This window comes from Coffea eugenioides, chromosome 2 (genome assembly GCF_003713205.1).
Source record: "Coffea eugenioides isolate CCC68of chromosome 2, Ceug_1.0, whole genome shotgun sequence".
NCBI classification, from domain to species: domain Eukaryota; kingdom Viridiplantae; phylum Streptophyta; class Magnoliopsida; order Gentianales; family Rubiaceae; genus Coffea; species Coffea eugenioides.
The window spans coordinates 67,969,240-67,994,734 of record NC_040036.1 but is presented as its reverse complement, the minus strand read 5'-3'; the positions used below and the strand labels follow the sequence as shown (position 1 = coordinate 67,994,734).

The following is a 25,495-nucleotide window of genomic DNA, read 5'->3' as shown; positions in this document are numbered from 1 at the left end:
ATAAGTGAAAAGAATCTAAAATGGAACTTTAAAGAATGCGACAGTTTGAGTCCAAAATTTATCTAAAACGGTTCTTAAGAAAAATAGGAGTCGCCACTTGGTATTGAGTTTTGGTGTACCAAGTAACTCAAAAGTGTTTTTAGACAAAAATAAAATCCTTTTCGACAACTCCAGGTTTTTGAAAAACAAAAGAAAATAAATTCGGGAGTCACGGTTAAAGAAAGAGAAGGCAAAGGTTTGATTAACTCAAACTTAAGGTACTCTTTCAATCTAGTCTAAACTAGTTGCGAGGTTTAGTCAAAATTTTTCTAATTTAACCGTTAATTTTATCACGTTTGGATGTTTCCTACATTGATGCAAATCTAAATTTATAAAATATCTAAAAGGGACAAAATATCCATTCAAGGGTTTAATTGATACCAATCGCATTAATTGCGAAAATCAAAATAATTCCTTGAAGGGGTCATGAGCATGCATGGATGAAATTCGAAAAAAAGAAAAAAAACTTAAATTATATAATTAGATATAAGTGGTCAAAGAATAGGGATGCAGTATAATGGATACGGGAGGCAAAAACTCGTGACATAATTTTCTTATACAGGGATTAATAGAGTATTTAAACTAAAAAGTTATAATCACCCATTTCCCATGTTTGAAGAATAATTCTCCTAACATAGACAAGCAAATGAACTAGTTTAAATGTGATGCAATTCTAAATGATATGATTAACACATACAGAGGGTATGTGATAATATAATAAGAAATATCATGCAAATGAGAAAATATTCTAAAAATAAAAATATGCATGAAAATGTAATAGATATCAGGCAAAAGATGAATCTAATGCGTGAACGATCTACAGGTCTAGCGTTGGACTAGCCTATTTCTAAAGAACCTTACTAGCGTTGGATTAGCAAGTAGGCGGGGGAGAAATCACAACTAGTTTTGGACTAGTGTGGTGACGTCATGCATTCATAATACACAGTAAAACAAATAAGACATAAATTAAAACAAATAAATATATAAGAGCACGTAGCACGTAACACGTAAACATAATATCTAGATGCAAAAATCCTAAGAAAAGCGGATAAAGCACATAACACATAAGACACATAAATACGTAAAAATATATCTATTACAGTGGGGAATCTAACGACAATCTAAAATGTGAAAAATAAAAATCCTACCTACCCTATATATTACAATAGGGAACCCAATTACAATCTAAAACGAGAAAATATAATAAAACAAATCTAACTATCCTATCTATTACATTTTTTTGAGGTATTTAATTGTCTCTCAAATAATTATAAAAATTAACTAAATAAATATAAGAAAATTTGAATGAACATTTAAATCAAATAAATAAAAGCATATAAAAATATGTAAACACATAGGAACACGTAGGAGCACATAAGAGCACGTAATTGATATTGAAATAATAATAATAGGGGTACCTCCCTTTTGAAGTGGTGACTAAATGGAGTCAAATTGCCCTATTTATATTCAAAATGAACAAAAGAATCATGGCACCAATTTAATTGAAAATAATAATAAAGATAAAAATACTAAATTCACATTAATATGTCAAACGTAAAGAAATTTAAGAACATCTAAAAATTACAAGTTAAATATATTCAAAAGTAACAGAATTAGCTATTAAAGAAAAAAACAATCATAATAAAGAGAGTCAAAATTTACTAGGGACTAAATTATTAAAATTAAAAAACTTTTGGGATTAAAAAAATATTTTTTCAAAGTTTAGGGGCCAAAATTAAATGAAAGATAAAGTTCAAGGATCAAAGTGCAATTAATTTAAGGACCTAAGTAAAAAAATTTAAAATGTTCTGGGCCGAAGTAAAACTACTCCAAAGATCAGGGGCTAAAGTGCAAATTTTGGTTTCTTCCTTGGGTAAGAAAAAGGCTACTGAGTAGGCCTGCTCACGACTCGAGCTGCTTGCGAGCGGCTCGCGAGCAGCTCGAGTCAAAGCTCGGCTCGAGTTCGGTCAACACGAACTCGAGCCGAGCTCAAGCCGTTCGTCAAGACAAATGAGGCGAGCTCGAGCCTTCATTTCTTAAGCTCGATAGCTCGACGAGCCGCTCGTTTGGCTCGAGTAAATGTGAAATTATAAAAATATTCCTGAATCAATTAAAATTTATAACTTTCTGCACACTTGACTCAGAGTCTAAGCTACAATCGACTGTCCCAAACTCCTTCGATTAGGTTAACTTCTCTCCGCCGACCGACTGTCCCAAACTCCTACTGCCATCGCTGCTACTGCTAGCTCCCTCTCCACTTCCTCCCACTTCGGCCACTGCCATTGCTGCTACTGCTAGCTCCATCTCCACCACTTCCTCCCACTTCCCCCACTGCCATCGCTGCGCAGTAGCTCCATCTCCGGCACTTCCGCCAGCTCCACTTCAGCAACCTCCAAGCCGAGCAAGAATCTGAGTGCGCAACCCACTGACGGAGGCTGACTGACGGACGAGGATCTGGAAGGCCATCTCCGGGCTTTGTCTAAGCTTTTCCAGCGTCGCAAGTGTGCCACCCGCTGAGCCCATCTCCACCACTCCCTACCGTCATCCTCATATCAGTCAACTGGATTTTGTCCCTAGATTTTGCAGGTATGTACTGAGATTCTTTTTCTTTTCCTTTTCCTTTTTCTTTGGAATCTGAAAGGTGATCCACTTTGCTCTGCTTTGAAGTAGTAATAACAAGGGGTAAATGAAATTCGATGTCATGCTTTTTGGTACTGTCTTGATGATAGTTTGATCTACTGGTTCTGTTTTTGCTTCCAAGTTGACTGATAGTTCTCTCCATTCTTATCCTTTTTGGGTTTTCCAAAAATCTGCTTTTTAAAAGCCAACCTCAGCTGCCCCTTGTAGCCTTTCATTTCTGTTTCCGTAGGTTTGGTTTGGTTTGAGTTTGGGGATAAGAAATTTGGGTTCATGTGAACTTGATTGATAGGTCTTACTCGAACTTTTGTATAACAAGATCTGCGTGTGATATTGAAAAGAGTGGTGAAACTGAAGTATTTTAATCTTATAAGAAATTTTTATTTTTTGAACTATTGCTTGCAATAGATTCATGTCAATCTTGAATATCTTTAGATTTTGGTGGAATGTTGTATTTCTTTTTTGTTTTAATTGCTTTCGACCTTTTGTGGGGCAGTTGGCAAAATGGACAATAGGAAAAACAATGGAATCCTGTTACCATGTGCTTCTTTGCTGCTTTAGGTGAAAAAAAAAAAGAACTATTTTCGTTTGTCTTCACATCCTGCTATCCAAATAATTTATTCACTATCTCGTATTCTTGTTATGCAGGTATAAGTTTTTTTCCTGGCAGAATGCAATTCCAATTCTTCTGCAACTTCTTGCATTAGTGAAATGCTTGTTTAGCTGAATTTTATATTGCTTGATAGAGGTTTCAAAGTGTGGTTCTTTTCTTCTTATGATGGCATAAACTATTAATTTGTATTAGTGGATAATTTTGGAGAATTTGTATTAGTGGACATTTGGAGAATTATGATTGTATTAGTGTTGTTTCGTGCTTAAATTTCCAGAAATTTTCGAGCTATTTTCGAGCTCGAACTCGAGCTCCTAACGAGCTAGAAATCGAGCTGCCTTCGAGCTTCATGCTAGCCAGAAAATCGAGCGCAACTCGAGCTATTCGCGAGCCAGAATTCGAGCTAAGCTCGCGAGCCATAAACGAGTCGATCTCGAGTTTTCTTTTTCCTACATCGAGCCGAGCTCGAGCTCCAGTTTTCGAGCTCGAACTCGAGCTCGCATATAAACAACCCTAACTCGACTCGATAAATTCAAAACTCGACTCGACTCGATAAGTTCAAAACTCGACTCGACTCGACTCGTTTGCACCCCTACTACCGAGCCATCATTTTATTTCTTTGGACCAAACACTACCTAAGCCCAGCCGAAAGTCCAAGAGAAGCAAGCAGGCCAGCCCGTCTTTTTATCACTCAAGCCCAACTAAAAAATACATAGACTCTGACCTCATAGCCCAAACTGAAACCCAAAAGAAATAAACCAAAACCCAACCAAAAAATAACCACAAGCCCACCTGAAAAAAAAAACATTAGCCCAAACCTTTTTTTTTCTCTTCTTTTCTTTTCTTTCCTTTCTTTTCTTTCTTTTCTTTCCTTTCTTCTTCCTCCCCTTCTTCTCTACCGAGCAGCTGAAGCTTTCTTCTAGCTGGCGGTGCCACTGCCGGACTACCGCCGGACGCCGGCCACCGGCAAATTTTTCGGTAACCAAATTTCACCAAAGCATACCCCCTCACTCGATTTTAAGGTAGATTCCATTTTTGGATTTAGTTTTTATAAAAATGAACCAAAAGTGGCGAAATGGCTAAAAAACAGCCGAGTTATTTATTTATTTTTTTAAACCACTATAATCACTACTAAAATCATAAAATTTGCACTACAACACTCCTTATGAATTCTATAATGCAACTATGAGCTGAAATCAATGAAAAGAAACAATAATGTAACAAAATTAAAGCAAAAACAGTCCAAAAAATAAAAAAAAACCTTCAATGCTTTTAAGGCTGAAAAACTCCAAAAACTTTGGATAATCAAACATTTTCGGACATATACTAGCTAATGGTCATCCATTTTAGCAAAACATACACACTAAATTCATTCCTTTAATTCGTTTTTCATTTAGACATTTTTTCAAATATTTGGCATGCATTTACAGAAATTATTTCCTTTTCCTCAATCTGGCTCAAGCCATTTCCCAAATTTTGACCAACACAACAACAACAACAAAAGACAGCAAAACGCCAGAAAATTAAACGATAAAATATGGCTTTAACATGGTTAACAAAAAATTGAAAATACCTCAATCCAAGCAAGAGTTTCTCGGTCAAATTTTGAAGGAACTCCCAAGCTTCACTTCAACCGGTTGCTGCCTTGTTGTGTTTGAGTTGCTAGTATGTGTGTGTGAGATTGAGAGGGGAAAAGGGAAAGGAGAACCGAGAGGGAGAGAGAGTTCAAGGGAAAAGTTGTCTTGGGAATTTTTGGGAGAGAAAAAGAAATGAAAGAAAAAGGGAGCTTAGAGTAGAGATCAGAGGAGAAAAAAAAAATGGAGCTTCCTTTTTTGTGTGTCCTCAAGAAAAGGAAGAAGACAGCTGAGAGATGTCTTGAGTTGGAGTGTTTTTTTAAGGAAAAAATAAGAAGCCCAGCTGAGAGCTCCTTTTCTTCTTGTGTTTTTGTCTCTGTGATGATATCTTGAGAGGTCCCCAAAATTGAGAGAGAGAGCCGAGAGATTGTCCTTTTTTAGAGCTCAAAAAATGAAGTTTTGTTGTGTTTTCAAAGAGAGAGGCTGAGAGATGTATGTTGGGAGAAAAGGTGGAGCTTGTGTGTTTGGTTAGTAAAAATGATGGTTTTTGACCAAAAATGAAAAGAAAGGTGCATGGAGACATTGAGTGTAAAAATGGATCAATAGTGCATATGGTGAAAGAGAAATAATTAGGAGAAAGTTTTTTATTTCTTGATTTTCTTTTGTTGTTTTTTTTTTTGTGTTTTGTTTTTTCTTTTCCTAAAACAAACCTACAAAATTGAGAAAAATGCACATTAAAATGCAAAAAAATAAATAACTTATTAAATTTAAAAAATCAAGAAAATATTAAAATTTGACAAAAATTTGGTGTCTACAGCATTGAATCTTTACCTACATACAAATATGTTACATATATACCGTATGCTACATTAAACATCATATTTTATCCGTGTAGGGTTCATTTCTTCCACCGAATGCATGTTCCACATGTCAGCACCGTATTTAATTGCTCCCTACTGAACTGGGCCGAAAAGTAGCTAGTGGCTTTCGGCCATGTGACAAAAGAGTACAGTAGCCCACATGTCAATTCAAAATTTCTTTTCCTACTTGTTCTCCCACGTCCCGACAGGCATGTGGGGTGCTATACTCTTTTGCCTCGTGGCCGAAGGCCACTAGTCGCGGAGCAGACCTGCTTGTTTTCCTACGTGCTATAACAAAAGAGTACAGCGACGTGGGCCACTGTACTCTTTTGTCACGTGGCTGAAAGCCATTGGCAACTTTTTGTCAGGATCTTGATTAGGAATTTGGGGGTTATGAAGGACTCATCTGGAATTAGAGAACAAAATGGCGAGGAAAGAAGAAAAGGGAGATAAGGTGAGGAGAGAGAGAGAGAGAGAGAGATGAGGGAAGTAGAAATAGAGAATTGATATCTGTTATTTCTTAGATTCCTTTCCCACCAATCATCTTATTATATATAGGATTTGTAACCGACTCTAACCAATTCTAACCAATTCTGTTAATTCTTCCCTCAACGACGCTATCCTACTTATTCTTCACATGCTATTGATTGTGTTTGTACAAAAAGTCACCATTGCAGGTTATAGTTTTATTACATTTCTAGGTTTATTTCCTTCATCCTAACATTGCCTCCCCCAATTAAGAGTCTTGTCCTCAAGACTGGAAATGAGGGAACTGAGCTTGTATAAAGACTTTATCTTCCCATGAAGCCTCTTCCTCTCCTAGCTGACACCATTTGATCAAGTACTGAATAACTGGATGTCCATTACGCAAAATGAAATGTATTTGTAAAATGGAATTTGGTTGTAAGGGACAATGATCTTCACTATCAAACTCAGGTAGACTATCTAAAATGTGGTATAGCGGTCCAATCTACTTTTTTAACAATGAAACGTAAGACTGGGTGAATCTTAGCTCCTGCAGGTAGTTTAAGATGATAGGCTATTGATCCAACTTTGACCTCTACCTAAAATTGACCATAGAACCTGGCAGCAAGCTTGAGACATTTTCTGATGGCAACTGTTTGTTGCTCGTAAGGCTGTAGCTTTAAGAAAACCCAATCACCAACTTCAAAGGTTCGTTCTGTGCGTTGCTGATCAACAAAATATTTCATTTTTTGCTGTGCTTTAGCCAGATGCTCCCAAATGCTATTGAAAATTCTTATTTTGTCGTGAAGTAATTGTGTTACTACTAGAATGATAGTATCCAAGTGAGGACCAAGGGGTAGGGGAATGGATTTGTAGCCATATAAAGCTTTAAAAGGGGTCATCTGTAGGCTAGAATGATAAGAAAAATTATACCACTGCTTTGCTAAGGCTAGCCACCTACTCTAATGAGTGGGAAATTCACCAGTCATGCATCTTAAGTATGACTCCACACATTGATTCAATCTCTCACTTTGTTCGTCTGATTGAGGATGGTAAGTCGAACTGTAGTATAACTCAATATCTACTAAGTTGAACAATTCTCGCCAGAAAATGCTGGTGAAGAGTTTGTCTCAATTAAATACTATGGACTCAGGAGTCCATGTAGTCTGAAAATATTGTCCATAAAGAGGTGAGCCACCTATTTAGCAGAAAAACGGTGAGCGAAGGCCATGAAGTGATCAACCTTAGTGAATCTATCAATCACCAGCATTATAGTATCAAGCCGTGTGAGTTTGGCAAACTTTCAATGAAATCTATAGTTAGATAAGTCCACGCCATTTGAGGGACAGGCAATGGCTGTAGTAAGCCAGGATAACGTACATGTTCAGCTTTATACCTCTGATAGATATCACATGCTCTCACAAATTGGATGACATCCTGTTTCATGGTAGGCCAATAGAATAGAGTTCTCAATCTCTGCTAGCACCCGCTTTGTCCTGAGTGGCCTCCAATTGCAAAGGAGTGAAGGACTTGAATTAATTTGTCTCTCAAGCCATGAGCTGATCCTACATAGAGCCTGCCATTGTATCTTAACAGACCATTGTTCCATTCATACTATGGCTAGGATGCAGGATCTATTATTAATTGAGCAATAATGTCCTGACAGTGAACATCTAAGTCATAACTGGCCTGGAGTTCTTGTATCCATAATGGCTTCACAGAGGAGAGAGCTAAGCATGATCCCTGCTGAGCTCCATGATCTAAATCTTCTCCATGTAATCTAGAGAGTGCGTCTGCTACCTTGTTTTCCACTCCTTTCTTATATTGAATCTCATAATCTAAGCCCAGCAATTTAGTCAGCCATTTGTGTTGTAGTGCAGTAGTGAGCTTCTGATCCAGTAAGTATTTCAATGACTCATGATCAGTTTTGATAGCAAAGTGATATCCTACCAAATAATGCCTCCACTTAATTACTGCCATAATTAGTGCCAATAATTCTTTTTCATAAGCTGACAACCCCAAATTCTTAGGTGATAGAGCCTTACTCAGAAAAGCTATAGGATGGCCATCTTGCATGAGCACTGCACCAATTCCTTCTCCATTGGTATCAGTTTCAATGGTGAAAGGTTTCTGAAAATCTAGTAGCTTTAAGACAAGAGCAGTACATATGATATTTTGTAATGAAGAGAAAGCCTCATGTGCTTCTGAATTCCAAGCAAAGTCGTCCTTCTTAAGCAAGTCAGTGAGAGGCTTACAGATGATCCCATAATGCTTGATAAATCTCCTATAATAACTAGTCAACTCCAAAAATCCCCTCAACTCTTTTATTGTCCTGGGAATTGGCCATTTTAGGATACTATTAACTTTTGATTTGTCCATGGATACCCCATTTTCAGTTATAGTATGACCAAGATAGTTCACAGTTTGTTGTGCAAAAGAGCATTTAAACCTCTTTGCAAATAACTTGTGGTTTCTTAACATAGATAAGACTGTTTTTAGGTGTTGTACATGCAATTCTAACGTAGAACTGTAAATCAGGATATCATCAAAGAAAACTAACACAAACTTTCTTAAGTATGGCTAGAATACCTGGTTCATGAGAGACTGGAATGTGGTTGGAGCATTTGTTAACCCAAAAGGCATCAACAGGAATTCATAATGGCCATAGTGAATTTGGAAAGCAGTTTTGTAAGTATCTTTGTGTTTAACCCTGATCTGATGATAACCAAAGGTGAGGTCCAGTTTTGTCTTGTATTTGGATCCTGCTATTTCATTAAGTAACTCACCAGCATTTGGGATAGGATATCTGTCCTTAATGGTCATCTCATTTAGTCACCTGTAATCCACATAGAAACGCCATGTTTCCTCTTTCTTCTTAACAAATAACACTGGTGAGGCAAATGGGCTGTTGCTATGAGTGATTATTCCACGCTGTAACATGTCGTCTACTTGTTTCTCAATTTTCCCTTTTTGAGAGTGAGGATATCTGTATGGTTTCATTTTGAAAGATTGGGATCCAAGTTTTATGGGATCTCATGATCTATTCCTCTTGTTGGAGGTAATTCAGTGGGAGTCTCAAACACATCAGCAAATTCTTCAATAATGTCCTGAACTTCTGTAGGCACACCTTCCTCTCCAAATGGATTGCCCTACCCCATTCTCGTGGCCAAACACAGCTGCTTTTTATATTCAATAAATCTTCTTAAATCACCGTCCCTGATGAGGTCTAAATCACAATTTTCTGCCTGTCCTTGTAAATGTACTACTTCTCTTTGATTGTTTAGGGAAATAGTCAACTTATGGAAATCAAAAGTGATGGGACTAAAGTGAGCCATTCAATCCACTCCTAATATTATATCTCAGCCACTTAACTCCATTACCTTGAGGTCATAACAGAATTTGTGTTGATTAATTCCCTACATTACTATAGGACATATGGCCTTACTGGTTACACATGGTCCATTTCCCACAATTACAAAAAAGGGATTGACTAACTGATAGGGAATATCAAAGGCAATGCCTTTTTCACTTCTGATTTAACTATCTGAGCTGCCAGTATTACCAAGATCAACATTTTTTCACCATCCAACCACCCTGTCAATGTGATTGTTTTCCTTTTGATTGCATCAGACAGTGTATGTAGGGACATCTTCATGACCTGCCCTGGATTTCCTGTGGATTCATCTTGTTCCCCCAATGCATTCTCAAATTCAGAATCATCCTTATCTTTACTAATTAAGAAATTAAGATGACCAAATTTGCACTAATGGCCTTGTCCAAATTTTCTCCACATCTGAAACAAAGTCCATTATTTCTCCTATACTGAATTTCTTGAGTTGAGATTTTCCTGGATTTTGGTTCTGTAGTAGACACTAGTTTGCCCTTGAATTGAGTATTCTTAAATGCACTAACAGAAGGTACTTTGTAATATGAATTGTTGTTTTATTATTGAGAAGAGCTCCTAGAAATCCCAAATCTATTGTCTGATGTTGCCTTCCAGCTATTCTTGGAATTTCTGGATTGCAGGTTAAAAGCATTTTCTTGTAATGTAGCCATTTCAAATGCCTCAGATAAAGCTGCAGGTTTCAGCATTCTAACCATGGTTTTGATTTCGTCCTTTAGACCATTGATGATGCTAGATATATAGTATTCCTCACTTAAATGTGATTTCCTAATCATCATAAGAGTTTTAAGCTCTTCAAATTTTTCCTGATACTTCTCAACCTTCCCTATCTGCTGTAGTTTATTGAACTCTCCACAATATCCTAGCCATTCTTGTTATCAAACCTTTTATGCAATTGTTCCTCAAACTTTTCCCAAGTTATATTAGGTTTTTCTAGTTTTATTCCTTAAAATCATCTATCTGCCCTTCCTTCTAGATACATTTCTATGACTTCCACTTTCTGTTCCTCAAGGATTTGATAGTTCAAATAGTATTTATTACATTTCTTGATCCAATCTCTAGGATTTTCACCAATAAACAATGGTAAGTCAATTTTCGGAGGATTTGGTATTAGAATCTTACCTATCTCCTTCTTTGTTGTCTTAGTGTTCTCAGATCCAATCTGAAACCTCTGACTCAGTGGTGGAGTCGGTAATAGGGGTGTTTGGTCATTCCTCTGCCAGTCTTCTTTTAGAATTGCATTGTCTCTTCCCATCATCATCTTCATAAATGCACTAAATTCTTGCTTTATCCCAACTACTAGACCTTCCATTCTTTTATTGTTTTCTTCCATTTCTGTGCGCAATTCATTGCATATTTGCTGTTGCAGATGATGTTAAGCTTGTAGACCTTCTACTACCTCTTGAAGCTTGATTTCTTGCTTCTTGATTTGCTCCTCCAATGTCTTAAACTTGGTGCTTTCTGCCATCGAATCCGAATTTGTCGAGGATTCTACTTGTTTTGGCACCACTTGTCAGGATCTTGATTAGGAATTTAGGGGTTATGAGGGACTCAGCAGGAATTAGAGAACAAAATGGCGGGGAAAGAAGAAAAGGGAGATAAGGTGAGGAGAGAGAGAGAGAGAGAGAGATGAGGGAAGCAAAAATAGAGAATTGATATCTGTTATTCCTTAGATTCCTTTCCAACTAATCATCTCTTTACATATAGGATTTATAATCGACTCTAACCAATTCTGTTATTTTTTTCCTCAACGACGCCTTCCTACTTATTCTTCACATGATACTGATTGTGTTTGTACAAAACGTCACTGTTGCATGTTATAGTTTTATTACATTTCTGGGTTTATTTCCTTCATCCTGACACTTTTTAGACGTGTGGATCTCACACTGCTGAACATGTTATGTGACGAAGAGATAAGAAGTGTCTGTGCGTATTTGATGAAACGGTGACGTTTATATAAAACGATATCGTTTGGATACTATTAAGTGCTCAACTTAGATGACATCATACCATTACAACCTTAAATCTAATAGACTTGACCGTGAAAACAAAACAGATGAAATGATCCAAAATTTAAATCTAATAATTTAATGGATAAATATATACTCTCAAAAATTAAGTGGTCAACACACTACCATTCGAAATGTTTGTGTTTGGATTGCATTTTTCATGAAAAAATTACTGTAACGATTTGATGTATGTGAGAAAAAAAGATAATAGGGAAATGTGATTACGGAAAACGACGTAATTTTTCGACGAAAAACAACAATCCAAACAAAGCCTAATAATGTCTAATCAGATACATTTCTGACCACAAATTGTCAATACTGTGGGCTGGTGCAATTTCTATCGAGATTCCGGTGGAAGAAGTCTAGACTCTTCCAAACCAATTTGGCGATTGCGTGTGGGTTTCGCTTTCTGTTTCGTAGACGTCATCTATGACCGAATTAATAAACTCTTCATATAATACGAATACAATTTCGTCCTCAGTCGGTCTTCTTTTCTATATAATAGCCTCTTATCTTTCCTTCTTACCACTACTCGTTAATCTATCAATCTTCTTCATCATCTTCATAAATCGTCTCTCGAATTCTCCCATATCAAATTCTACCATCATAAGGTAATCCTTTTTTCTTTGACAATCTATATTCGCTTGTTTCTTTTCTCAGTGTATGATTATTTGTTGCTTGATGCTTTGATTGATTTAATATTGTTCTGGTTGCTTAATCTTCCGGTAATTGACGGATCTATTGGGATGTATTTGGTTGAGACTAGAAGATTTTCCAATTTTATATTTTATTTAAAATATAATTAGTCCAATTTAGGCTGGAATTAAGAGAAGAAGAAAAGAGTTGATTTCTATTTAGGGTTTTTTCTCTGTAATTTGTGGATTCCGTCCCTAAATTAAGGAATTAGGTGCCGAATTTTGGGGTTGAAGAGTTACAGCTTTTTTTCGGTTTACTAGTTTTGCTACCAATTCTGATTATTCGTCTTGTGGTTGAAATTTTTGGTTTAGGGATTTGAATTTTATTAGATCTGATCGGATTTGACTTTTTGGCTTTTTCCATTTTTTCCTTAACAGATGCAGATCTTCGTGAAAACTCTAACTGGAAAGACCATAACCCTCGAGGTTGAGAGCTCTGACACTATCGATAATGTAAAGGCCAAGATCCAAGACAAGGAGGGCATCCCTCCGGATCAGCAAAGGCTGATCTTTGCTGGAAAGCAGCTTGAGGATGGTCGTACCCTGGCCGACTACAATATCCAGAAGGAATCTACCCTTCATTTGGTTCTGCGTTTGAGGGGTGGCATGCAAATTTTCGTTAAGACCCTCACTGGTAAGACAATTACCCTCGAGGTTGAAAGCTCTGACACTATTGACAACGTCAAGTCTAAGATTCAAGACAAGGAGGGTATTCCCCCAGACCAGCAGAGGTTGATTTTTGCTGGCAAACAGCTTGAAGATGGGCGGACCCTTGCCGATTACAATATTCAAAAGGAGTCTACCCTGCACTTGGTGCTCAGGCTGCGTGGTGGAATGCAAATTTTTGTGAAAACTCTTACTGGGAAGACCATAACTCTGGAGGTGGAAAGTTCTGATACCATTGACAATGTCAAGGCGAAAATTCAAGACAAGGAAGGGATCCCACCGGATCAGCAGAGGCTGATTTTCGCTGGTAAACAGCTTGAGGACGGGCGGACCCTTGCAGATTATAACATCCAAAAGGAGTCAACCCTTCACTTGGTGCTGAGGTTGAGAGGAGGAATGCAAATATTTGTGAAGACTTTGACAGGGAAGACAATTACTCTGGAGGTGGAGAGTTCTGATACCATTGACAATGTGAAGGCAAAAATTCAGGATAAAGAGGGAATCCCACCGGATCAGCAAAGGTTGATTTTTGCTGGTAAGCAGCTTGAGGATGGTCGCACTCTTGCAGACTATAACATTCAGAAGGAGTCCACCCTTCACTTGGTGCTTAGGTTGAGGGGAGGAATGCAAATATTTGTGAAAACTTTGACTGGAAAGACCATCACCTTGGAGGTGGAGAGCTCAGATACTATTGACAATGTGAAGGCTAAGATTCAGGATAAGGAAGGGATCCCACCTGATCAGCAGAGGTTGATCTTTGCTGGTAAACAATTGGAAGATGGAAGGACTTTGGCTGATTACAACATCCAGAAAGAGTCAACTCTTCACCTTGTCCTGCGTCTTCGTGGTGGCATCTACTGATTATCTTGTCAAGGCTGTCTTGCTATTGGAATTTACATAAAACCCTGTTCTGTTTGCTTTGCTCGGCTCTCTGTTGTCTGAGTCATGTTTACTGGCTTAGGCTGTTGTGGCTCTTGATTTTGGGGATTGGCTGGTGGTGTTGTATTGTTTTGTTGGCATGGGAGTTATGGTGGTGTAATCTGTTTTTAAATAAAATTTTTTACTTGTAAATGCTTTTGTGTTAAGTTTTGCATTATTATCCTAACTTGATTTGCTCTGTTTTTGAGGAAGTGTACAGGGCTTGCTTGGCTTGAGAACATACGTCAATTGTACTGTTACTCCTTGGTAATCTCATTTTCTGCATTTTCCGTATTGCATGTGCTTGATGTTCTAGAAGTTGTAAAGTCGTTCTGTGCCATAGAGACGAGAACAACAGCTGGTTGTGTTGACCTAAATCATTACATGTCTCACTTGTTAACTTGAATCATTCCTTGTCTAGCTTGTTAAATCATTCCATGACCTCTTATTCCTCAGCACCATTGGCTAAACTGACTGTTTGATCTTGTGTCTCTATCTAAACAAAATCGATTGTTACCCAATGTCTTTAAAAATCAGAATTAGATGAATTAACTAACGATTAATTGTAGAGCATTAGATGGATTAACTATTAATTGTGGATTACTTAGATCTTGTTACCCTATGTACCTACCTCATATGCCATTTGAATGCATTTGATGGCTGTTTTTTGATGGCTGTCCAAAACAGCCAGAGACATTTGACAAGAGAACTGCATGGATTTTTTTTTTTTTGTAAACAGTAAAATTTAACGCCTGAATTTATGGTTTGTAGCGTAGTCTAGTGGCGAGGGAAGTGATAATCTAGGCTGTAGTATTACTCTGATGGCAAGGGAAGTGATATTCAAAACATTGTGACAAGAGGACGTCTAATGGCAAGGGCAGAGATAATCTCAAAACATTGGTTATAAGAGGTGGTCTTATTTAATGTATTAATGTGGAAGAGGAATTCGTGGTCAAACAAGGAGTTGATCAATCAAATCAATGCCAGTACCAGTACTTGGTGATGACCATAATAGATGGATACGTGCAAAGCTCTGAGTCAAAGCTGCTGCTCCTCTTTTGGTATGCAAAGCAGATTGCAGGACTATTCTTGTATCCGATAATGTAAAGCAGATTTTAGAACTACGACGGCAGATCACGTTCCATGCACCATGCCATTAACGATTGAGATCAGACGAGAGCTTGGATCGATTTCGGCCATTCATTTGAAATGGTCGATCTCGATTGCTAATTATCCTTTGTGGTTGCACCTACAACTACATAGAGCCCCGATTAAGGCCTTTCAATTGCGGTTGTCACATGGTCGAGATCAATGAAGACGTACAAATGAACAAAGGTTTAGTGCTTTTTAAAAGTTTAAAACACACCTAGGAGCGATAAGTATAAAATTTCAAATTTAAATATGAAAATTTCCAATTTTTTACTTGAAATTAATATATGAAAATTCTTTTTTTTTTTTAAATTTATAATGGATTCATAGTCAAATTGAAATGTGATTTTAAATTTCTAAGAATTTTAATAATACTCCTTATTTATTGTTAGCACTCGTATTATCTCATCTTTTCATAACTCTTGCCCTATGTAGCATTTTCTTTTTCCTTCAACAGAACAAGGTTGACATACAAAAGCGGCAAAAACATCCATTTCATGTTCTTCTCTTTCACAAATTATGATTTCAAATTTGTCAAAATACGTACTACCAATTAGTTTATTTACGCAAAAAAGAAAAAATTCAAAAAGAAAAGGAAAGAGGTGAATCAAATAATTTGATTGCTTTCAGTGCCCATTAGGGAGTACAATGATGTACAGTCTGTAAACGGACTCCTGTAAACCTGTTTCTGCTTCTCTGAAACATGAAGAATCAAGGATCATCCGTGCGTTTAATAAAACTGAAGTCTAAAAAATGAAGTCCAATATCTAATCAAGGATCACCCGTGTGTTTGATAAAACTGAAATCTGAATCCATTAAATTATTGGGTTGTTAAATACTAAATCTAATACCTTTAACTGCACATCACATTCAATGATAAGTGGATAACTTATCACTTAATTTTGGAAGTAAGTTTTACCTAGAAAATTCAGTGACACTTAATTAATTCAGATATTCAATTTTTTATTATCAAACGATCTGAATATGTTAAAATTTAAATCCATTAACTTTAAGTGCTGAGTTAGATTTTCAGATAGCACAATAGTTTGTTTTTCTTTTTGAAACAAAGGATCAATCCTGTTTGGATTGTAAGTTATTTGGGATTATTTGGGATATTTTTACTGTAGCACTTTTTATGATGTGATGTATGTGAGATAAAAAGATATTGGGAAGATAAAAAGGTGTATTGGAAATTGTAAAGATGATGTAAGCAAATAAAATTGGGGAAATAGGAAGCAATCCAAACAAAGATTAGATCCAGTAAGAGTATGCTCCGTTCTAAACTCCAATCCAGGCCAAATAGTTCAATAGAACGCATTTATTCCACTATGGTCAAGTGTTGTACGTCTTCATAGTTGAAACTCTTCGTTCATCCGTCACTTCTTCCCTTCTCCTTTTGCCTAAAACCCCTCAAAACTACAAGAACAACTAGCTTCAATTTCATCCTATGACGGCAACAACAATAGCAGCAAAACCAACCTTTTTCTTGCTCAAACCAAACCCTTTACTCTATCCTCCCAACCGGTTCCAATTCTTCTTTCTTCCTTCCCACAAAATCCCGCCTCCAGCACCCTTCCGTCAGACACACAATAGTAACAAATTCCCCTCTAGCATCGTTCTCCTTGATGCCTATGGCAAAGATCAGTGCAACACAACCATCAAGTTTAAAACCAACGATGATGATGATTCAACGGAAATCCAAGAAAAAACAAGCCCACCGATGGAAGAACTTGCTTTTATCGTCCTGTCTAAAGCCTTGGAATATCCAGGAAATCCTGTGGCAATGGCTGCTGTGCTTGTCACTCATGCATGATCCAAAATTAGCATTGGCTGCCTCCGGTGGAGTAATGGGTGGTTCATCTTTCTCATCATCCTACAGCTCCGAATCATCATCCTCTTCGTCCTACAGCTCATCAGGGTCCAACAGCTCTGAATCATCTTTCTCTTCATTCACCGAATCATCATCCTCTTCGTCCTACAGGTCATCAGGGTCATACAGCTACATTTCAGATTCAAATTCAGAGCCAAGTCCAGCCCAATTGCTTCAAGCTTCTTTAAAGAAAAGCTATGCAGTGAGAAAGAAAAGCTACCCTAGGCGAACCAGTTTCGATAGATATGCAGTGACCTCGAAGAGAAGCTACACTGCATTGTCGAGTAGCTTGTCAGAAGAAGTGTACTCGTTGTCATCTTCGGTGTCACAAGCACAAGTTGGAGGTAACACAGGACCAACCGTTGTTGCTTGGGTGTTCCTTCTGGTCTTGTTGTTGGTCATGTCTATTTTGGCCTTTGCATTCTATAACTCTACACGGGATATGGTGAGTACTGCTGAAAAGAAGTGCAGGTACACTGTTGCCACTCAGAGGATTACCATTCTCAAGCTGCAGGTACAATGTTGTTGTTTGGATATCTGGAAAAACTTGTGGAATATTCTCTAAACATGTGTTCCAACATTTTTTCTTTTGAGTTTTGAAATCATCCATTTTTATGACAGGGATTATATCCCAAAGAAGTCCTACAGTATAATTTTTCTGAAAACACTTTCAAAAAGCAGAGTCCTGAGTCCTGAGTTCTGAGTCCTGACAGAGCAGAAAGGGAAGGTTGTGAGGGAAGAAATTGGGATTTCTTTTAGAAGGCATGGGGTGCGAAGGGAAAAGCTGTTGTTTGTTACATGGTAATTGACAAATAATTTATTCTTTGATTGGTTTGAATAGCTCTGTCTGTGTGGTTTTTTAAGAAGACAAACATGGGAAAGGAAGAAATTGAAGAATGGCCCTTAATCAATGAGGTATAATGGTTATTATGAAGCAATTGTACGAGACTGATTAATTTGATTAATTAGTTGAAGTACATGGTTGGAAATTAAACTGAGGACAGGTGATGTCTTGAGGAACTAGTTTGACATATGCTAGATGACTATAGAAAGATGAAATGAAATAGGCTTGACCATGGTTTTCAATATACTGCTGCTAGTGTTGCTTCAATTCAAAATATATACAGACATTCGATCAAACTTATAATATAAAATACATACCAACACACTTGATCAACTTTTGCCTTTTGAGGGAGTAAATTTTAATGCCTTGAGAATTACCAAAGAAACTACCTGGTCATCTCTCAGTTACTAATTACTATATGTACAATGTATATGTTTGAAAATTGGTGATGCTTTATCCTTTTTAGGTACTTTATCCTTTTTAGGTACAATTTGTGCTTGCTATCATGTGGAACTTAAAGAAATTCACTTGTTCTGATTAAAGTTATCAATGAGTTTCTCTATGACTACAATGGTGTTGGGATGCTTTAACTTTGGTTGTTTTAACCCTGCAAATGCCTTGTTCAGTAAGCATAAATTTGAGTTTCTAATCTTCCAAGAAGACTGGTATTCTTTTGATTCTGAATCCTTATGGATATTAAAAGTCAGATATTATTGCAACTGCTTTTAATATGAATAAACTATGTTACCATTTTCAATTGGTGCAAGGAAATAGTATAATGACAATCCTGTTGGATTTATCTCCTTTTCTGGCCTGGTTTCCTTTAAACTTTTACCTATACTCCTCTTAGTAAAGGAACATCCAGTCATCTCATAGAGATTTGTAGAATAAGTTTCTTACAGTTCTAATAAAACAGGGAAGACTTTGAGGCCAACCCCTATCTAGCTCTCTCTTTGTCTCTTCATAGAAAGCATGATAATTTGCCATTCACCAAATTCAAACCATTCATAAAGTGACTCAGCAGAACAGCCTTTCCCAGTACCCTGGGACCAAAAAAAGAGAAAGGAAAGATCAAAAAAGATACCACCTAAATCAATAAACAAGAAAAAAGAATCACAGATGGTCGGCCCGACTGAAAGGTGTCCAGGGACAACAATGAATAATCCATCCTTGGGAAAGTTTCTTATGCAGATTCTTCTTGGTTACATACAGTGATATACTGCTGCATTAAATAGATGAAGACCTTACTATATGAGGGTGTTCAGATAAGTTGAGTTCAAAATAGGACAATTAAACTCGTATAATGTTCAGATAAGTTCAAAATACGACAAGTAAAAATTGTATAAGGCTTTTTTGTAGTAGAAGCAAACATATTCGTTTATCTGATGCTCTTCTTTATGCAATTTCCTGTACTATGAGAGGGAAGATGAATAATTTTGAATAAATGCATCACAATATATCGCATTCCAATGATGCATGGTACATCTCAAACATACATGTAAATGGTGCCAGTCCATTTGCACGGTATAGTGCAATTCAACTAATCAAAAGTTTCAGTTTCACCTCTTTGTTTAGTTTATGTCATTTTCAGCTTCTTATTCCATCTCTTGCCTGTTTTTCCAATTCCAAAGGTTGGCTTGTTGGGTTCAGGGAGATCACTACAAAGGGATCTTGACCGAGTTGCTGAAACTGCTGACACATCCACATGAAAGGGTTTAAATTACATATTGACAGGTAAAAATTCCCAGCTTTTCAGTTTTATTAGTCCAGTTTTGATTGCCTAAAAGTGGAGCATATATAGAAGTCTTAATATAGATAAACAAAACTTTAAAATACGTTTTGTTGCTTTGTATGCCAGTATAACCAAGTTTTGTTTCGAGAAACAGCCAGTGAAAGCATTTATGTAGTTTAATGCAATTTGGTTGCCAAAGAAGGGTATAGTAAAGTGAGTTCAGCTGGTTTGTCATGTCTGTATGAGCAGTTAGTATGAAGTTCGCCAAAGTGAAAGCATTTATGTAGTTTAATGCAATTTGGTTGCCAAGAAGGGTATAGTAAAGTGAGTTCAGCTGGTTTGCCATGTCTGTATGAGCAGTGTGTATGAAGTTCTAGTACTTCTCACACTTTCCTGCATTTTGCATCTTACAAATGAAAAAATGATTTAGACTTTTCTTCGCCATTTCTCATAGTAAAAAGTAATCACAGTGGAGAGTTACTTCTGCTCTCCTTTACCTTACTTTTTGTTTAACTCTGTTTTGCTACACTTGACTATTCCCCAATTGAAAGATCCTTGTCAGGTGCAGAATGATAAGGGAAGGAACATCCTTCCTAATAGGACCTCATTTTGTCGGACGTAAAAGCTGCTTATTTCATATGCCCAGAATTCCCTCCATGTACTGATGTACCTGAGGACTGTGGCCGTTGTACTAAATTTCAGCCACAAAACTGTTCGTAGATAACATAAGAAGTCATTAATATGGTTGAATCTTGACACTCGAATGTTGAACCTTGATACTTGTGCTGTTAATAACGCTGATTTTCTAACTTCTAATTACATGCCATGGATCAAGTTGTCTGAAAGCTTCATTGTTTTAAACTATAATCTAACAAAAGATTCCAAATATTGAATCAGTTCTTGCGCTATGCTGAAATTGGTAATTGTTTATACTATTAGATGAATCTATTCATTTAATCAGCTGCATTTATTAACTGTTTTCCCTTTAATCTTTTGGTTTAAGACTTAATATTTCACATTAGAACTTAAGTTGGAAGTGCTTATGCTTTTAAGGAAATGAGTTTATGGTTTTAGCTCGGCGAAGTATTTGTGGAGAAGAAAGCAGAAAAAAATGAAGATTTTAAATTGGGTTCTCTTTTTTGTGGTCAAATTTGAGAAAATAAGAAGGCAAAATGATCAAGGGAGACTCGTAGTATTAGTCTTAAAATCTTCAGCTGACTCTCTAGCAAAAATGCTCAAATCTGCATGTTTTACATACATTTCTCAACAAGTAATGCTCTGAGTTAATTGAGAATTCGTAATACTCTCCACTTTGGTTGCAGAGACTATATTGGCATTGTTTCGGCATCCTGTTTATTGGTTTGCTGCCTATTCATCTGTAAGCGACACACAGTCTTTCTTCCTGCTCAACTGAAACTTGAAATTGGTCTTGACAGCAAAATGTAGCTAGCCCCTTTTTGCTGACTAGCCTGTGATTTTGAAATTTAGATCAGTATGTTGATTATATACTCTGGGATTTGAATTTAGATTAGCTTCTTGATTAGGTGCTCTGATTTTACCCTCTGATGGTAGAGCAATTTGCTTGATACGGACTTTGAAAAGAATTCATTTGAAACGTAAGGGAAGTTATATGTCTTGTTTCTATAATTATTGGTCCCTGTAGCTTTACTCTATATGGTTTTAAATGCCTCCCAATCCCCGTGTATATGGAAGAAAAAATGAGAAATAAAAAAATGACATGGCCATGGCCTTGTCTGTTGGGAATATAGTTACTAATAGCATGTCTAAAATGTTTGCTTGATCAATGAATGTTTTGCCATCAAATTACTAATAACTTCAACTCATGATTTGTGTTTTCAGATTAGTCTTTATATGTGTTTGCCCCTTCTAATCAGGGGATGGTTATGTTGTTTTCACTGGCTTCTCAAGCCTATGACAATATCGTGCGTTTTAGGTAAGGAACTTTCTTAGTGGGTATTGGCTTTTAGAATGCCAACTTAAACCCAAAATTCAAGTGGTACGAAATGTGTAGGAAACTGCACATCGTGTTAAGGCTAGGGCTGCTGGGTTGATTGGATATCTTCCAAATACAGAAGGAAACTGGCTTTATAAATCAAACCTGCAGCCACTTTAGTCACATTGGACCTACTTTACCATTGCATTGAAGCTGATTGACCTGTAAATTTCTCACTTTCATTTTCTAAGGCATTTATTACCTGTCTTTGGTAGTTTGAAGCAACTCAAGGGTAAGTTTCTGCAGAACACAATAATCTTGCTCTATCTAATTGCTAATTATTTATTATAGCTTCTCAAGAGTGCAGACTTGCTTCTGCTGTGCAGAATGTAGTTCTTGTTAACAATTATATATGCACAAAAAAAAGGCATCCCTTATTCCATAGATATCCAAGTTTTTGCAACTTAATTTTCCTCTAGGCATTGATTTTTTTGGAACTTAATTTTCTCTGGGCAACATCTTCATTTATGTCTGCAGGAATTACTCCTCTTGTTGTTCTATATACTATGTAATGTATGGATCATGAAGACAGTAAATGTTCTTTTCATTTCAATTTGCTATAAGAGGAGAGGTTGTGAATCTTTTTGCTAATTGGGATTTGGTTAAAGATCGTGTCTATATAGCTCTAATGTTTGGTCTATATAGCTATCTAGCTCTAATGTGTTACATGTATTAGTCTACACTTCAATAGCTGTGATCATATGTACTTCATTTGTTTGATGCTTCATACTCAATTTAAGGAATCGAGGATTTATACTGTTAAGGTAAATCTTTATGGTGTGGATGAAGTGCTTAGCTTAAACAAACAAAGACCTATTTTATTTGGAAAAAAGGTAGTTTGGTAATGAGCCTTTTACATCTACTGCTACATGAAATGCAGGCTGATATCAAGAGCAGCACATATGAAGGGGAAACAACATTCAATGAGCTTTCCATTGAAGAACGCAGTAAACTTGATGAGGAGACACTTGTCAACCTAAATAACATGAAAAAGCGAAGCTTAAAAATCAAGAGATCAACTGGTGTTACTAATGGTTACACAGTGGTAAGATGACATATAGTTTCTTTTTGGTTGCTTATTAACTGCTGCTGAAACCTGAAAAACTAAATATCCTAATAATGTGGTTAAAGTACCTTAGCAAAGCTGTTGGCTGAAATAAGTTCGATTGCATTTTCTCTGAGTTTGGAAGTATTTCATGAATTCTGGTAGTGACAGATATTCTCTCACCCTTCATCACCAAGAAATTTGAGCATCATCAATCTGTTCACTAACTTGACCCTTTCATGTTTAAAAGAGCTTCTGAAAAAAAATCTTTTCAGTAGCTTCTAGGTCAAATAATGATCTTTTGTGAGTCACTGTTTTAGAAGCATAGAACACATGCTTTATGCACTTAGAAAAAGTCAAATTTTTTATTATGTCATTTTCACAACTACTAATTCTATTAGTTACTTTTCTTGTTTGCATCATCTTCACATACTTTTCTTGATAACCTGAGAATGTTACACCCTAAATCTTATTGCCAAGTAATAATATATATTCTATTTCCTTTTTAAGTGTTTGACAGGGAGTCTTGGATATGTGATAGAGAGTCCAAAGAGTGTCAGGATTGACCTTTTTCCCTAACATGCCAACACCTAGATTCTTGTTGGTCAGAAGTGAAAAGAATAATAGAGTCACTTCTGAATCACAATACTGCCAACTTCATGGCAGAGTGCTTTCGTGAATGAAGTAAAGGATTTATATTTCGTGAAATTTAGGCATTAACTTTAGCTGTAAACTAGAGAGATTGTGCTCAAATATCAGTTCTAATTTCTTTTACCCTTGCATTAGTTTCATCATTCATGACCGATGTACGTTAATTTATATCTTGGTTCATGTCGTAAAAACCTTAATTGGAAAAATAATCCATTGTGGTTTTTCAACATGTGGATAGCCATACTTGAGGGCATTTAATTGTTCATCTGAAAAGATAAAATAATCGAGGTGTTTAGATTTCTCTTCCTTTACTTTATATACGTTTTTGTTGAAAGATGTTCATCACAAAATAAATTAAGCAGCATTTAATGATTGGTGTTAGATATGGTTCCATTCATAATGCTTTTGAGAATGATCATCATGTTGATCCCTATATGTAGGTCACAATATTGGTGGCTGCTGATGGTGAACATGAGCTGCCTACCATCAATGGTGAATCTGACTTGAAAAAAGCCTTGAACAAGCTTGGCTCTATTCCTTCTAGTACAACTTTGGCAAGGAAATGATTCAGTTTCCAAAGCAAGCATATACATCATTATCTGCGTCTTCCACCATATCCTGATCATAATGGCTGTCCAAGCAGGCAGTTCAAGTGTTATGGACTCCACAGAAAGAGGATGATGTATTATCAGAGCAAGAATTGCTAGAAAAGTACTTCTCATTGCGGCCTCTATGAATGACAAAGAGTGTCCTGTCCTGCCTTTCATTTTTAAGAAGGGCTCTTTGAAGACTTTGAGATACGAAAATGTAAATGCTGTATATCAGCTATTCGGTGTCTTGCGAATTCACTAACAAAGCCTCAGCTTTTAATGTTCATCAAAGGTCCAAGATTTCCTTCATTAATTAGTTTGTAAGTGTCCTCCTATAGTGTCAAATTCACAATACGGAGAACCAATATGCAATTTTCAAATGAGGACCGATTTTTTTTTTAGGGAGTATACATTTTATACTTTGAATTATCATTTTTCAGTACTAGTCGGCAGTTTGAAAAAGAAAAAAAAACACCCTTTTGGATACAGAAGAATTTTTTGATATTCCATTCAATGCTTTGTAGATTCTTAAGACTTGTGCACACAACTATGGTTTCTGGTACCGTCTGAATTAGCGACTCTTAAGCCCATATTGCAGTAGGAGAGAAGAAAAAGGACAAACATGTATAATTTTACACCACTAACTAACACAATGAGGTTATAGGAATCAATGGCACACTTAACTTTTTCCACACACCTTTGGTGAAGTTGTTAAATGCTAGCTTAATGTTACTTTTCAAGACACATTTTAATTTTATTTTCAAAGATACCCTTTTAATGCTCTAAGATTTGTAGCTCCTCTTCTTTTCTTTTCTTTTTTTTTTTGGTTCAAGGGAGACTCCAAACCTTATAAGAAAGGGGGAATGCCAGAAAGGGAAAGACTTGAGACTTTTGTATCTAATATTCAAAGGAGACTCCAAACCTTATAAGGTGGAAAGGAGGAAAGGAGAAAAGGTAGACTTGTTCCTTAATAAACAATTGGGAAGATTTGTGTAAAAGGCATGCTAGAAAAAAATGAATCATAAATAGAGCAAAGATGTGTAATGCAAAGGCCTTTGTATTCACTTGTGCATGTAAAACGTACGTATTGTTCAAGTGAGTACGTTTAACTTTTGCAGAGAAACTGATCTATTTGGGGGAGGCAAACGTATGTGTAGGAGGGGTGAATCACCAGATCAAATAAGTGCACTATTGTATCCTCTAATTTTTTAAGAATGAGAAATACTCTACTTCTTATGTGATATCTTCACTATTGTATCCTCTGAATTTTTAAAAAATAAGAAGCACTATACTTTTTATATGACACCTACTTAGTGCACAAAAGAGCTTTAAAAGGGCTCTATCTGGTCATTGGATCAAGACCCAATGGTTGAACTCTCTGGATCTTTTAAGGACAAGAAGTATTATACTTTTTATGTGACGCCCGACCTAATACACAAGAGAGCTTTAAAGGGGGCTCTCTTTGGCCATTGAATTAAGTTCCAATGGTTGAGGGGGTATTATTGAGTTTGTTGATGTTTATATCCATTGACCATACAGTGTGCTTGTTTTCACAACAAATTTTTGCTTATCATGGAAAGTGGTGACAGTAGCCATAAGTAGATGACCAAAACTTGGGTAGGCTCGATTTTTAAAAATTTAATGACCTAAATTGTACCACAAATTGGACACCGAATGGAATCATTTTGCGTACCAAAGGTACGTATTTTGCCTACTATATAACA

General features: G+C 36.5%; 1 protein-coding gene and 1 pseudogene across 1 annotated transcript; both read left to right on the top strand.

Annotated features, from left to right (window-relative positions):
- The first annotated feature begins 12,088 nt into the window (after positions 1-12,088).
- Positions 12,089-14,063, top strand: LOC113762570 (polyubiquitin-like). The gene is made up of 2 exons (XM_027306076.1): positions 12,089-12,208; positions 12,671-14,063. The coding sequence occupies exon 2, from the start codon at positions 12,671-12,673 to the stop codon at positions 13,817-13,819; it is 1,149 nt and encodes a 382-aa protein (XP_027161877.1). The 5' UTR covers positions 12,089-12,208; the 3' UTR covers positions 13,820-14,063.
- A 2,802-nt stretch (positions 14,064-16,865) lies between these two features.
- Positions 16,866-24,026, top strand: LOC113762572 (annotated as a pseudogene).
- The last annotated feature ends 1,469 nt before the right edge of the window (positions 24,027-25,495 follow it).

Coding starts and splice junctions, on each gene's coding strand:
- LOC113762570 (XM_027306076.1), top strand. CDS start 12,671: ATGCAGATCTTCGTGAAAACTCTAACTGGAAAGACCATAACCCTCGAG.